At 36.0% G+C, this 15,166-nt stretch overlaps 1 protein-coding gene across 1 annotated transcript in view; it reads right to left on the reverse strand.

Annotated features, from left to right (window-relative positions):
• The window catches only part of LOC112050014 (uncharacterized), a 48,488-nt gene that overhangs the window by 11,708 nt on the left and 21,614 nt on the right, over positions 1-15,166 (reverse strand). Inside the window, exons 4-5 of the mRNA XM_024088126.2 lie at positions 7,977-8,115; positions 1,882-2,231 (exon numbers count right to left, since the gene is read on the reverse strand). Of these exons, the coding sequence (XP_023943894.2) occupies positions 1,882-2,231; positions 7,977-8,115 (489 nt within the window). The remainder of the gene's footprint in view (positions 1-1,881; positions 2,232-7,976; positions 8,116-15,166) is intronic.

Genomic DNA, 15,166 nt, shown 5'->3' on the forward strand with positions numbered 1-15,166 from the left:
TAGATTGATCAATCTAATTTTTCAGTAAATACCTACTTTCTTAGTATTTGAAAATTATGATTCTGTACTTTTAGCACCTACCTGACCTTATACGGAAAATGATTAGATACCGTCACCGATGATTATGTTATTATTGTTATGTTTGCTTGTTATGTTTGTAAAATAACCTTTAACTGGTGACATGCGGTCTCACAGACCCAGTTGCGTCAGTAAAACATCATTAATTCATTCCCGCACTGCGTTAGGTTAAGCTACCGATTAAGGCGTACCTTGGACTTCAGTAGCGCCCTCAACGTTAGTTGCATAAAAAGGCTCAAATCAGTACCTTAGATATAAGCAACTTTTCGTAACGGTGATTAAAGAATTCTTTTTAATTTATTATTTTTATCAGTTTTAGCCCTGTTTCATAATAAATTTACAAAAAGGATTATTTTTTCTAGGTTTTCAGGATCTTAGATCTTTGGGAAAAGTATTTTTGTTTTAATATTAATTTACTTGATTAGATATCGTTGATCTCACCATTACTTTTCTTTTTAGTGACTAGGTAGGTAGGTACATACCTCCTTTGTAATAGGAATTTTCCATTAAAAAAATTATAAAGCATTTAGATAGGTATATACCTTCTTTACTCTTGTTCTCCTTATATGCTAATAAACTGTTTTCAAGCAGTGCCGTAAACTACCATATTTAATTTCTAAAATTGAACAGATTGTGTTACTCAAATACTATGTCACCAGTTGAAGGATAAATGGAACAATTCTAAGCTATCGTTTCAATCTAATACATTATAAGATACGTGATAATTTGTTGGGGGTTTAACTAACTACGGGTTGTTAGCAGATATATCTATCTACTTGCGTTGCTTTGCTAAGCTAAATCATTTGACAATAAGTCTTCTCTAATGGTAAATTAAAAAACTTGCCATAATTCATTCTGGAACGTGTTTTAAAATTTTAAATAAGTTATAAAACACGCAAAGCAATAGCAATTATTATTATTTCAGTAATTGCTATTAAATTATTGCAGGCGTTGCAAAACCAACGTGTTAATTTCTGGTATAAATCTAAGAATTTACACACCTACGTACATATTATGTGTACACTGTATACCATGTGGAAAAGGACTCTATTTGCGACATTGAGGGTTAAAAATTAAAATACATTAATTCCTTATAAATATTTTTTATTTCTGACTAACACTTTTCATGTAAAAACATTTTGACTTATCAATCATCAGTTCTTCTTCTGAATGACATTCTTTGTTTCATGACATTGGTATAAAAAAAATACAGAAATAAATGGAAACAGAATCAACCATTCGTATTATGACTTTTTTTTTAAACGTTTCCCTGAATGACAAGCATATGTTTTAATAAATAATGTAATAATTTTACAACATATTTTAGATGACTTTTCCTTGGACCTTTACCCCTAATGAAGCGAAAAGCCAGTGATAAGAGTGGGTATGATAATAGTCCATCGGATGGGAATGGAACTTAGGACCTGTGGGACTTAAGATCGGCTCGTGGAACTTTTGAGGGTTTAAGGAAATAAAGCTGAATAGTGAAAATATATGAACCTTTAAAATTGGAATGACTATGTCTGACTTAATCAATTACAAACATAAATAAATGTTCATAAAACTGTAGTTTCGAAAGAGCAGTTTCTTTGTATTTAAAATGTTCCTATTGCTTACATACTTTGCGAAATAAACGCATTTATCTCACATGGAAAATAGGCTTTGTGCACAGACCCTAAGATATGTTAGTACTAGACGGAAGCATTGACGTGACCTTACCCTAAATTCTTAAATAGGATGCTTTATTTAAATACTTAGCTTAGCTTGGTATGTGCAGTGATTCAGTTCAAGAACACAACTTACCTATCTGATAAGGCACATACAACTGATCTTCATACCGTCTGTTGAACGTCTGTGTACTTTTCTCGTCATAGAACCGATTGTAACTCTTATATCCATTAACAGACAAGTCCATATGATCTCTCCATTGATCATGGTTGCCTGGTAGTTTCGCAGGCTTGGAAGATAAATAACCAGAATGTAAGAGACCTGGTCCTCTCAAGGTTTCTGGGCAATAAGGTTCTAAGCTGTTTCGGTCGAGCTCATAGAAGTCATAATCTTTGTCGTCTACGAAATCCTCTTGGAGGTCGAAGGCTTCTATGGGTTTTGTCATCAGCTCACACAGACCTTTGCCGCGGAATGTTGGATCTAATCTGAGGAAGAAAAGAAAAGTTCGTTTAATCTTAGTTACTGTTTATTTTTATATAGACTAGCAGTCTGCCCGATTTACATAATTAACTGCTCTAAAGCCTGTGAGCATTCTGAATCCGACCGCTTGCAATTTAGACAACGTTATAAAGTTACAAACTTTGTACTAAACGCAAATTACATAGAACGCGTGAACATTTCCTGCTGGTCCTTCCGAATTGGATTACATTTTAAAACTTCAGACGATGTCTTATATATTAATTTACAGAAATATATTGAATATTACATAACATCATCATGATCATGAAAATTAATTCTTTAATTTCGAAAAAAACAATTTTTCATGATCAAGTAAATAAAACTAACCTAGAAGTTAAGAAGAAAAGAAAACTTATACTATCGTATCTATCAACTTCAATTTTATTTTACGCCCCCTAATTATAAAAGAACTTATATACTCGTAAAATGTTTTCAAATGTACTACGGTGGCCTCGTCACAATCAGCGCACACCATCACCATTATGCGCATCACCTTGGCCCACCTGATGTTAAGTGGTATAACCATCGCATATAACACCACCATCTTGTAGCGCACGCAAACATAGTAACTATATTTTGTTATTAATAGCATATCAGGGAGACGGACGTTTAAGGTGCGCGACATCACGCCATCTATAAGTTCAATTGATCTTACAGCCGCTTAGGAGTTAGCTATGGTATACATTAACGCTTGACTGCAATCACCTGTCTAATGGTAAGCGATCTACGGTTGAACGCGTTGGTCTAGAAGAAACCGTTTTAGATTCTACTCAAAAATACCCACATCTTGTCCTTAACCTACTTAAGGGTCGGAAAAATATGTCATTATCTTCCCTATCACACGTCACTGCATCATCTACTCCTTTTACTCACTTCAACTATCTTTTCTTTCGCCTTCCTCTCCTCTTGTGTCCTTTCACCTACAACTTTAACATTATTCTTGTAATATGACTCATCCCTCCATAAAATCAACACCAAGGTGAATATTTCACTCCTCAACTTTTCTATATTATGCGCCAATTTCAGACTTCCCTTATAGTATTTACTCGTTCCCTAATGTATCCATTTTATGCCTAGTTACACCTCATCACACATTTCGTTCACATCATTATCATTATTAGCCGATAGACGTCCACTACTGGACATGGGCGTTTTGCGTGGACTTCCAAGAACATCGATTTCGAGCCACCAGCATCTAGCGGCTCCCAGCAACCCGCTTGATATCCTCGGTCCACCTATTGGAGGGTCGACCAACACTGCGCTTTCCGGTGCGGGTTCGCCATTCTAGGACCTTGCATTTTCGTTCACATGCATTTCTTCTATTCCACCCTTTTACTGTCTAACATTCTGATCCAACAGTCAATGCTTAGAGACTTTACCAAGAATTTCTTGGAAGAAATAAAACATAGACCAACCAAGACTCATCATCCAAACCCATATTGGCTAACCACTGGTGGTCTAAATAACATTGCTATGAGAATAACCGTGATAACCCGATGGATATGACCTCTGACTTTGATGTAGATTAGCCTAACCAATCTCATTCTGAGAGGAGACTCATGCTCAACAGTGAGCCGAATATGGGTTAATGATGATGTTCAGAAAAAGCTACGTACTGATGGTAGTACTTCCCTGGACGAAGTGTTTGACAAAGAGCCCTACTCTTAGTACCGCGACCTCGGTACAATCAGCGCGCGCCATCACTATTGTCTCATCACCTTGCGCCGGCACAGGAGCGCACTCGGCGGAAACGGAAGTACATAATATCGAGATAAGATGGGAATTTTCGTTATTATGCAACACTATTTGTGTACGTTGTTAATTTTTGTTTATTGTGTGAACTTGAGTTGCTTTTAGGCGTGGAACTTGTTTTAAGCTGGTGTTACTATGCGGTTGTTCATTATGAATTTATTATCTATAATCGCGTATAAAGACTAGTACTATATATAGCCTTCTTCAATCAATGGGGTATCAAACAATGAAAGGTTTTTTTTTTTTTATTTCAGAACAGTAATTCCCGAAATTGACGTGTTTTGCCAAACAAAAAAAATTACTAAGTACCTATAGGTAATATCTAATTTCCGTGAAAAATATTAATTTAGGCGGCATTGTTTTAGTCCGACTTTACTTGTTGAGTTTGGTAGTATAATTACATACTGTAGATAGAGTCAACGTTATCTCAGAGTACTTCGGTTTCGTAGTGAAACTTTTGAAGGTTATTTTGTTAGATGGCTTAGCCGCTTGAATTTGTTAGTTATCGCAGAGATAACTAACGAATTCAAGCCGTTAGGCCTAGGCTTGTAGGTAATGTTTGAATCTACAATGTTAGATTGTATTTATCTAGATTTAATCTCTAAAGAAAGCCGAATCTATTCATTAAATACTTCAATTAAAAAGTACTAATAGACATGTACGGAACTCTTAAATAATTTTATTTTTTTTAGTCTCTCACAATCCGCCCCTGCCATTTACCTACAATAATTTCTATACACATAGCCCCACCTAAGGTAATTATTTTGACCTCAAACCGTCACCATAATCGGTCCAGCTCCCAAGGCTGACTTTTTACGTCACTATCGTGATTTCATCTTAATTTACCATTGATATCTTTCAACACGATCAATATTTGTCTCCAAACAAGCAAAGTGTGTGCTGACAATAGGCACAAGTAGTCCAGGTGACTTCAAACGCATGCCCTGTGCGACTTAACACCGGGCCCTAAATCGTAGAAATTATACGTAGCGATTAACGTAGGTCTTTTTTTTTTTTTACTCTTTACAAGTTAGCCCTTGACTACAATCTCACCTGATGGTAAGCGATGATGCAATCTAAGATGGAAGCGGGCTAACTTGTTAGGAGGAGGATGAAAATCCACACCTCTTTCGCGGTTTCTATACGGCATCGTACCGGAACGCTAAATCGCTTGGCGGTACATCTTGCCGATAGGGTGGTAACTAGCCACGGCGGACCCACCAGCCAGACCTAGACCAATTAAGAAAATCTCAATCGGCCCAGCCGGGGATCGAACCCAGGACCTCCGTCTTGTAAATCCACCGCGCATACCACTGCACAGGTCATGCTTAACTTGGAGCACAATTGAACGCAGTGCCGGATTTGACGTCCTAAGCAATGTTTCCCTGTGGGCCCTCTTTAGTTATGTGACCAAATAGATAGGTAGACTATCACACTATCACACTAATATTATAAAGGCGAAAGTTTGTGTGTAAGTGTGAAAGTGTGTAAGTATGTTTGTTCCTCTTTTACGCTGCGGCTACTGAAGCGAATTGGATGAAATATGGAATAGATTTTACTCTGGATTAACACATAGGCTACTTTTCATCCCGGAAAAGTCCACGGTTCCCGCGGTATTCGTGAAAACTGAATTCCACGCGGGCGAAGTCGCGGGCGTCCGCTAGTAAATATATAAATCATCTGCCGTCGATTTGTAATAATAACCAGTGCACAGTAAAACCAACTGTAGTTTCTGTTACATCATGGTTAGGCTTAATTTTAATATGTATTAAAAATAAACAATTTAAAACGCTCGAATTTTGAAATTGCTTTAACTTTCTTGTGCTCGCATTTTTTCTCGGTCGTCTCTTATGCCTTCCTAGACGAGATACCCTAAGAAATTGCTTAATTAGCTTATTGGCTAATCTAGGCCTTGTTGACACAGATTTTTTGCAAAGAAAAAAACGGACTTAAAACTAACAAAGTTTAGGTAGACACAAAAAAAAAGAAAAGAAAAGACAACACTAAAACAAGCCATAAATAGTTTTAGACAACCAACATTACAAAGATATAACACTAGAAAGGCTGAAAGTTTGCTGAAAGCTCATGCCTGACAAAATTTCATCATCATCATCATAAACAACCCACATTCGACTCACTGTAGAGCACGAGTCTCCTCTCAGAATTAACATTAGGCCTTAGTTCACCACGCTGGCCCAATGGGAATTGGCAGACTTCACACAGACAGAGAATTAAGCAAATTCTCAGGTTTGCAGGTTCGCTCACTGTTGAATCATTATCACTCGTACATAACTGAAAAATTGGAGTAGCATGCCTCGGATCGGATTCGGACTTACGCCCTCCGAAACAAAGGCAGCTAGGTCATATCCACTGGACTATCATGTCTCTTTCACACAATCTTTCAACCTTCCTAAAATGAAGTACCTACATGACAATGAGCCGCTAAATAAGGTCAAAAATATATAATCTATACTAATATTATCTATACTAATATTATAAAGAGGTAAAGTTTGTAAGTTTGTAACAATTTTTTGAAATGGGGTAATCTTCGGATCTACTGGACCGATTTTAAAAATTCTTTCACCAGTAGAATGCTTCGTTATCGGGGAGTGCTATAGGCTATATTTTATATTTCTATCATATATAACTACTGAGATATCGCGGGTTTTCTCTTACAGGTCGGACCGAAAAACTTACTTATTCGCATGCGCTGCCTCAACCATTGCGTATAACTGAAATAAATGTATGGAGGCTTTTTGAACCTTTTAAAGTTCTACAAAAAAGTCCGCGACACCATATATCTATCTTTTATATTTTAGCAGATATAGTACCTTTAGTACTTTAATAAATTATTTAAATTTTAAATTAAGGTTTACGTCATTATTTACACAACTAAACTTAAATCCTTATCAAAATAAATTATTTAATAATCACAAGGATATTATAGAGATAAGATTTGCCCTTTACAGTATGTTAATTAGTTATATAGTTTCGGAGAGAATACAAAATTTCTGAAAGTCGCAGAAATGCCGCTATATGACGCCCCGCGGTTTCAATTACGTGGTTCCCGTTCCCGTGTGAATATGAGAACCAATAATAGCCTATGACACTCGCAAATAATGTAGCTTTCTATTGGTAAAAGAATTTTCCAAATCGGTCCAGTAGATCCAGAGATTACCCCCGACAACCACACAAACTTTACCTCTTTATAGTATTAGCATAGAAGTCGCTTGGGAAATTATAGTCTTTTGGTCATTGCACCACGCACAAAAGGCTGGACCAATTTTGCTGAGGGTAGGGATAGGATAGGGGTAGGGAAGGGGTAGGATAGAGGTAGGGTAGTGTAAGTGTAGGGTAGGGTAGGGTAGGGTACGGATAAGGTAGGGGTAGTGTAGGGTAGGGGTAAGGTAGAGGTAGGGGAAGGACATGGAACGTATAGGGTAGGGGAGGAGTAGGATAGGGGTAGGGTAGGGGTAGATTAGGGTCAGGGTAGGGTAGGGTATGGATAGGTTACGGGTAGGGTTAGGGTAGGGGTAAGGTGGGGGGAGGGTAGGGTTAGCGTTAGCGGTAGGGTAGGAGTAAGGTAGGGGTAGGGTAGGGTAGGGTAGGGTTGGGTAGGTTTACGAGCAGGGTAAGGTAGAGGTAGAGAAGTTTACATCAATTTTTACGCAGACGAAGTCGCGGGCGTCCGCTAGTAATACATAAAAACTAACTGTGTTTGAATGTTTATAAAATAATTATTTATTTTAAATAATTTCTTAATTAAGTAATTAAATATTATATTTTTCATTATTTGAAGTATAAACATAAACACACAAATAACAAAGATATTTGTGCCATACTTTAACGATCTCTCTCAGAGACGACGTCACTCTAACTAATTAAAAAATTGTCATCATCCGTATTCCAGGCTCTCGGTCCATACTAGGGTATCCAACATAAAAACATGAGACTCTTACCTATAATTAAAGCTCTCACAGTGGAACCGCCTCTCTTCAGCGCATTCCCTCCTACAGTCTTCCAAACGTTCGCAGTTCACGACCTTTCTCACGTGACTCCGCAGAGCACGTCTTCCGGCGAGCACGCGCCTGAAGCACGCTGAAACAAGAGAAATTTATCGAGTAAGTATGGATTAAGTCAATCTTTTGTGATATAACTGAGTTATAAAGCTGATCGGGGCAGAGGCGTCCGGGTGCTTCGAACCCGGACACCGCGCGGGTTATGATGACGGGCCCGGGCGCAAATTCTTTATTTTTGTTAAGCCAACCGACTATAAAATTCATTTTACCCGTATAATTACGTTGGGCTAAATAACTACTTATAATTTTGAGCTCTAGAAGTTATTTTTATTTGCGCTAATTATGGTTAGACAAGAGGTCTAAACTAGGGTGAAGATTATGAGAGTCATGAGAAGCTTGATGACCTATTGAAAATAGGTAACTACTTACAAGGTTTTTGTTTGCAAGGTTTGCGTTGACTTAAATTGCAGTTTGTCCATTTTAACAGTGCTCAGCACGCTTATGTACTAAAGGGCACTATGGTGATGATTGCACCCAGGCGCTACGTGAGCTAGAGACGCCTCTGGGTCGGAGAAGTAAACTCTCGAAAATGCAGACGGCAAAATTCCAATTTCAAATTCTTTCATTTCAAATAGAGGCCCCACGATTTCACTCGCGTTGTTCCCTTTCTCATTAGTAGATAAAATATAGCCTATGACCCCCGATTCGAGGATGTGGGTTTGAATCCGGTACGGGGCATGCACCTCCAACTTTCAGATAATTATGTGCATTTTAAGAAATTAAATATCACGAGTTTCAAACGGTGAAGGAAAACATGGTGAGGAAACCTGCATACCAGAGAATTTTCTCAATTCTCTGCGTGTGTGAAGTCTGCCAATCCGCATTGGGCTAGCGTGGTGGACTATTGGCCTAAACCCTCTCATACTGAGAGGAGACTCGAGTAGAATATGGGTTGATAATGATGATGATATAGCCTATGTTACTCGGTGAAGATGTAACTTTCTAATGGTGAAAGAATTTTAAGTATCGGTAGAGTAGTTTTGGACGTAAATTTTATCCAAAAAACAAATAATATATATAAGTATATCGGCTACTAAGCTCTCGCTCTACTTATAGTAAATTCCAAGCCGTGCAAAGCGGGGAGGCTATAGTTAATTAGATATTTGTAAAAGGAATTTTAATTATAATAAAACCTACAACTCCGCCGTTATATAGATTTTCTTCATAGCATAGCAAAAATTCCCATACATTTTGTAAGCGCCAAAGGTTGGCTTGGCACGCATACAATTTTAAATGACTACATAGTTACTCGCACAGATTAAAGAATCAGGCAGACAGAGCATACGGAACACGACAGTGTCGCAGCCGTTCCAAATACAAAATTCAACAACGAATACATTTGCGAGTCACGAAGCGTCGCAACAGTAATTTTCAATATTATTCAAGAAAAATGGCGTCATACGTTTTTAAATATGTTAATAAACACTAAAACTAAAAAAATAAAATGAAGTATTTTTTTTATTAGTAATTTATTGATTATATTAATTTACGTTATTGATGTTAGTGTTAAATTTTGAAATACAAATTATGATAAAAGTTTGTGAAGAAGACGCGTGACGTTTGTTTTTTTCATCGGCTTTACAACGCTGCTTGTAAGCCTCATTCTGAACATTCTTTATTCTGTGGTTACTCGTAATTAGTTTAAGCATACTCTGCAATTAATACTTGAGTCACTGGGTCACAGTCATTCTATGTTTATCGCTGTTTAATCTAAATTATTGTACTTTTTTCCACTACAAGAGTAGTTTTATATACATAAACATCATCAAGGTTGTGTTTTTGTCCGTCTGTGTATGAATGGGATTGGATCATCGTTTAATTTTGATGCATTAGAGGATTTTGTGAGTCATTTGAACTTGACTTTGGTTGGGTTCTTTGTAATTTTTTGAAATAGAAATATTATGCGGTTGACACATAACAATGACACAAAAACATTTATGTGTTGTTATATGATTGGCAAATATAATAATATTATTGCAAAGTATTTATATTTACAACCTTTCTTCTTTACCGAAACTAACGCTCGAAAAGACAAAATTTAGAGAGTAGGTATACATTCTATTTATATTTTAAATTGGAACTTTTTTATTTTATAACAAAAGTGTTACAGTATTTTTAATAAACGGCCCAGGCCTACCCTAAGCACCCGGCAATTAACTTGTATCTCAAAAAATCTTGATAATTCTTCTTTAATAATAAAATCATTACGTACTTTGTCAAAAAAGGTTTGCTACAACGTTTTACGAAATTTTCAATTCTTTTTTTTAATTTGCCTCCAACGGGGACTAGCAAAGATCATTGAGCATAGAGCCTGAGTTTTAGACATTAAGGTTTTTGAGCAAGACTCAGAAATCTTCAGTTAAAGTGATAAAAGAAAGTTTTTGTTAAATAAACTACTTTAAAAATACTATAATGAAACCAATGGGGATGATGACTAGGTTATATATATTGATTTTTATGATATATTCAGATAAATAAGGTCAATGTTAACTAATTTATACATAAAAGGCAAAGATTGTCTGGATATTTGCAAAATAAATAAGATTATAAAATTTCAAAATCTATTAAAAATCTTTTATCGTGTTTTGATGAAAATTCATACAGTTTTAGCATCGTTACGTTAAATGTGACGTTTTTTAATATATGAACTATAAACATAAACGCACAAATAACAAAAATATTAGTCATTTTGTTTGACCGCCCATACAAATCTAACGATCATTATGCACCTACGACGTCATTAAATCGAACCATTTCGTATGGGGCGTTTTCAAGATACCGAGGCAACGCCGCAAATCGTCGCAAGGCTAAATCCCTGTAGCTCCGAAAGTATTGCTCGCAGATTTCTACACCTATCCTATAACTACTATAGTAGTTCTTAGTACGGAACCCTTCGTGCGCGAGTCCAACCCACACTTGGCCGGTTATAGTGTAGATACTATGACAAAATAATGAATTTGCAAAGCATATATGATAGAAAGTATTCCTGTAGAATTAAAAGCGCATTGTCGTTTAAACACGACCTGCAGAGAAATCATTCTCAAGAATGTAATAATTTATTCTCCCAGGATATAATGTCATCGAACATCGTTGCAAAATTTTGAGAAAGTTTGTGTCTCATCGGATACAAGTCAGATAGCTTATCAGAAGTTATAATATAATCCTTAACATGTTATGGTATTACCAAAGATTTTATATACGAAAAATGTTTTGAAAGCGGACGAGCGGTGTAATGGACTCTAAGGGTCTGTAGGGCCAGACCTTCTTAATTTTGTAAGAGCAAAAAGTCTGTCAGCTCATGCTATTATCGTAAGTACCTACGTATCCTACAGGTAAGTGCAAATATGTACATACTACGGAGTTTGGATCGTGGAGGCTTTGGGAAGAAGTTATCCAGAACCCTCAACCCTCAATTATTAAAAAAAATGTAGGTACGTAATGGATTAAAACGTATTTTTTTTTTAATTTCTTGGAGATATTATGAGAAATTTGTCTCCGAATGTTCATGAAAAGAAGAAGAAAAATCGTTTGTTTTTCTTTTTTTTATGTTTAGTTGCAGTTACCTTTGAAACCTGCTTCCTCCAAAGCCTCTGCGGTCATAAAGCGCTTATGGTAGGAGCATGAACTAACAAAATTTTAGCTTTTATAAAACTAGCCGACGCTTCGTGGTTTCACTCGTGTAGTTTTGATTCCCGTGTGAATACGAGCATAAAATATAACCCATGACACTCACAAATAACGTAGTTTTCAAGAGGTAAGAGATCCTCGGTCAGTCGGTCAGTAGATCGGTCGGTTCGGTAGATCCAGATAATAGCCTCTTATAATACCACAAAACCTCTTTATAATATCATCATAATTAACAACCCGTATTTAGCTCACTATTGAGCACGAATCCCCTCTCAGAATGAGAGCGGTTAGGCTAACAGTCTACCACGCTGCCCCAATGCAAATTGGCAGACTTCAAACAGGAAGAGAATTAAGAAAATTCTCAGGTAAGTGGCATTCGTCACGGTGTCTTCACCGTTTGAGACACGTGATAATTAATTTCTTAAAAAGCACACAACTGAAAAGTTGGAGGTGCATGCCTCGGACCGCCTTCGAACTATGAATCGAAGGCAGAGGTCATATCCACTGAGCTATCACGACTGGGCCATCACATACTCTACGAGTTATAAGATACATTGACAGATAAGTATGTTAAAGTGTTTTTCAGATAGCATGGGTAAGGTGACAGTCGCCTGTATGACGTTCATAATACGTACTATTAGCATGAATCCCGGCAAACATTCAAGAGTGAACTGTCACCCGCACTATCCTACATGAAATGTACTGGTTAAGATACATACTTGGTGCATTCTCCACTAGTATAACTCGCGAACCGAACACAAAATTCACAGACAGACACAACAACACTACACATACCCTCATTTTTAAACACTACTGGCATTATCCATATATAGAATCCACTTTTCGATGAGTATTTTTTTTCCTTATAAAACTTTCAAAGTTATTTGATTTGAAACGTAAATAAACTGATGCAAAGTTTTATGTTTCCTATAGTTATCATACATCTTTTGATTCACAAGTTATTTTTGCATTTAAAACTGAAAAATATAAAAAAATATATCAGCTTCTATTTTATTTGTATTTATTTTGAAAAATATAATAATATGTGATTTATTAACACGTACTCAAATGATATTTTTTGCACAATATTTTTTTAATAATTATTAAAAAAAATTAAAAAAATTAAGTTTTGAAACGCTTAACACTTATTTTTTTATTTATACACAATATAATATTTTCTTTTATTTTATTACACGCAACCAAAGCTACAATTAATTCACTTGTTTTGTTTAATAAATACACGATTTATCATTTTTATCCACAAAAAATTAAAAAAAAAATGTTTTTTTTTTCACATTTTCGCGTTTTCACCGCGCGCAGGCTATGTGGGTCAGAGGTTACGGCGCGTAGCATACCGACTGAACAGAAGCATTGTTGGACATAGGCTTATATGCGACTGACATATACCTGCAATAGTATGGACATACCTTAAAACAAAATGTATAAAATTCGTTTATTTCAACTATGCTTAGTTAGAAGGACTTTTGAAGCCATAACTTTGTTTATTTTTTTTTTTACCCTTTGTCTAACATTTTTTGAGGGGGACGAGGTAAACTTACACATTAGAAATATGTAACACCAATAAATATATTGTGTCCTTACACTACACACTACTATACATTTGATTCGCAATACACGCGTGAAATTTTTACACAGATTAACTATAATATTATAAACACATTGCTTCGACTCGTTAGACAGAATATTCGATTACTTGATCGATGTTTTGCTGTTCCGGCTGAAAAATCGAATCTATTCAGATATTGTTTTATTACAATGAAATGTAATTTAATTTTTTAGTAAAGAAAATAAGGTTGGCCGGGTTTTATGCCATTTAACTACATAAACTGGGATTTTTAGGGAGCTTGGCACGACGAAAACTATTACAAAAATGAAACATCGATTCTATAGAAACAGTTTTTATAAACGCGTGAGATCGTTGATTCTTGATCTTTGACAGAGAGGTAACGTATAGCGAAGCAGGTCCGATTGTTCTGAGAACAAGAGCAAGAGCTTAATGGAAGGACGTGGTCTCTGCCTACGCCTACAAGAATGATACTTGATAATATAATGTATGTTTATCACTGTTAGATGTGTTACTAAGTCATGAAAAATAAGGCGCTCAAAAGAGCAAATTTCCACATCTCAATGTTAGTTGTGGTCAACAACGAACGCTATTTAAACAAATAATACCTATATATTGTCTACAATGTCGAATTGTGTGTTCAGGAAGTGTAAAAACTATATATACTGAAATAAAAAATTGAATTTAAGACGAAATTGTGCATGTGTACGCTCAGTTTGTAGCCTATTATTCGGATCATTTTTTGTACACCATGATTTTGTATGGACGTAACCGATGTATAGTATAAAATTGGTTATTGCAGTATAAAATAATGTACCAAAATGTATCTTGTTTCTCTTCAAACGACATCAATCATATAATACAGCGAAGTGGGTAAAAACAAAACAAGTCATATCCACACAATTCTCACAGCTCAGATCACGGCAGATAACTTCAGTGTTCGTGCCATTGTCTCAAAAACAGAATTTATAAAGCAAAAACCTAATATATCCGACTATTGTACGCGGGTACTCGTTCGTTGTGCGTAATATCAAAACTAAATTATGTACCTTATGTTGTACCAACATGTTTTGTACCCCTGCAAATTACACTATTCGTTGCTCTTATAGCACTTGACCTTTTTACCCTAATCAATAGAGCATTTACCCTCGACCTGCTCAGAAACAGTTCCGATTTTGATGATTTTGTTTTTGTTCAGTTTGTTTATGATTAACTAAATTCTCATGAAGAGAAATTTGTCCGTCTTTTTGATTCCTGATTGTGTAAGTGCCGTAGGCTCCTTAAAGGGACCTTAGCGGCATCGCCTGATGGGGCCCGAAGGCAGAAGCAGAGTAGATGGACGGAACGACTCTCTAAGTCTCTACCAATCTATGCTTGTCTGAGCATACACATGTTTCTAACATACAAACCTGACGTTTCAAAATTTCCTGTAAACTAAGCCTACTGGAAATAAATGAAATTTGTTTATTTTTTTATAAAAAGGCCTCGGAGACTAGACTAAATGGTTACGGTTGACTCAACAGTAAACACAGTGCCTTCTGAGTTGTAACCCTCCAGGTGATGGTCTGAGACTGGAGATAGTTTAAGTTACCATCAATTGGAACATTGGAAATGTGGAATGGAATTTAAAGGATAATAGTATTAAAATCAAATGGTTGATATCGATTAGCGATAAGGTTGCATTTACACGTCAATTTAAACGTTTCCTTCATATAACCACATAACAACCTTTTGATGGTTAACGACAAGGCTAAACATATTAAGTAACATTATACAATATAATATTCTCAGTACAATTTGTCACTGTTGTAATAAACAGCACTATTACAAAAATGGTTACTAAACGATGGGGATGAAA

Source organism: Bicyclus anynana, chromosome 18 (assembly GCF_947172395.1).
Source record: "Bicyclus anynana chromosome 18, ilBicAnyn1.1, whole genome shotgun sequence".
Classification (NCBI taxonomy): Eukaryota; Metazoa; Arthropoda; class Insecta; order Lepidoptera; family Nymphalidae; genus Bicyclus; species Bicyclus anynana.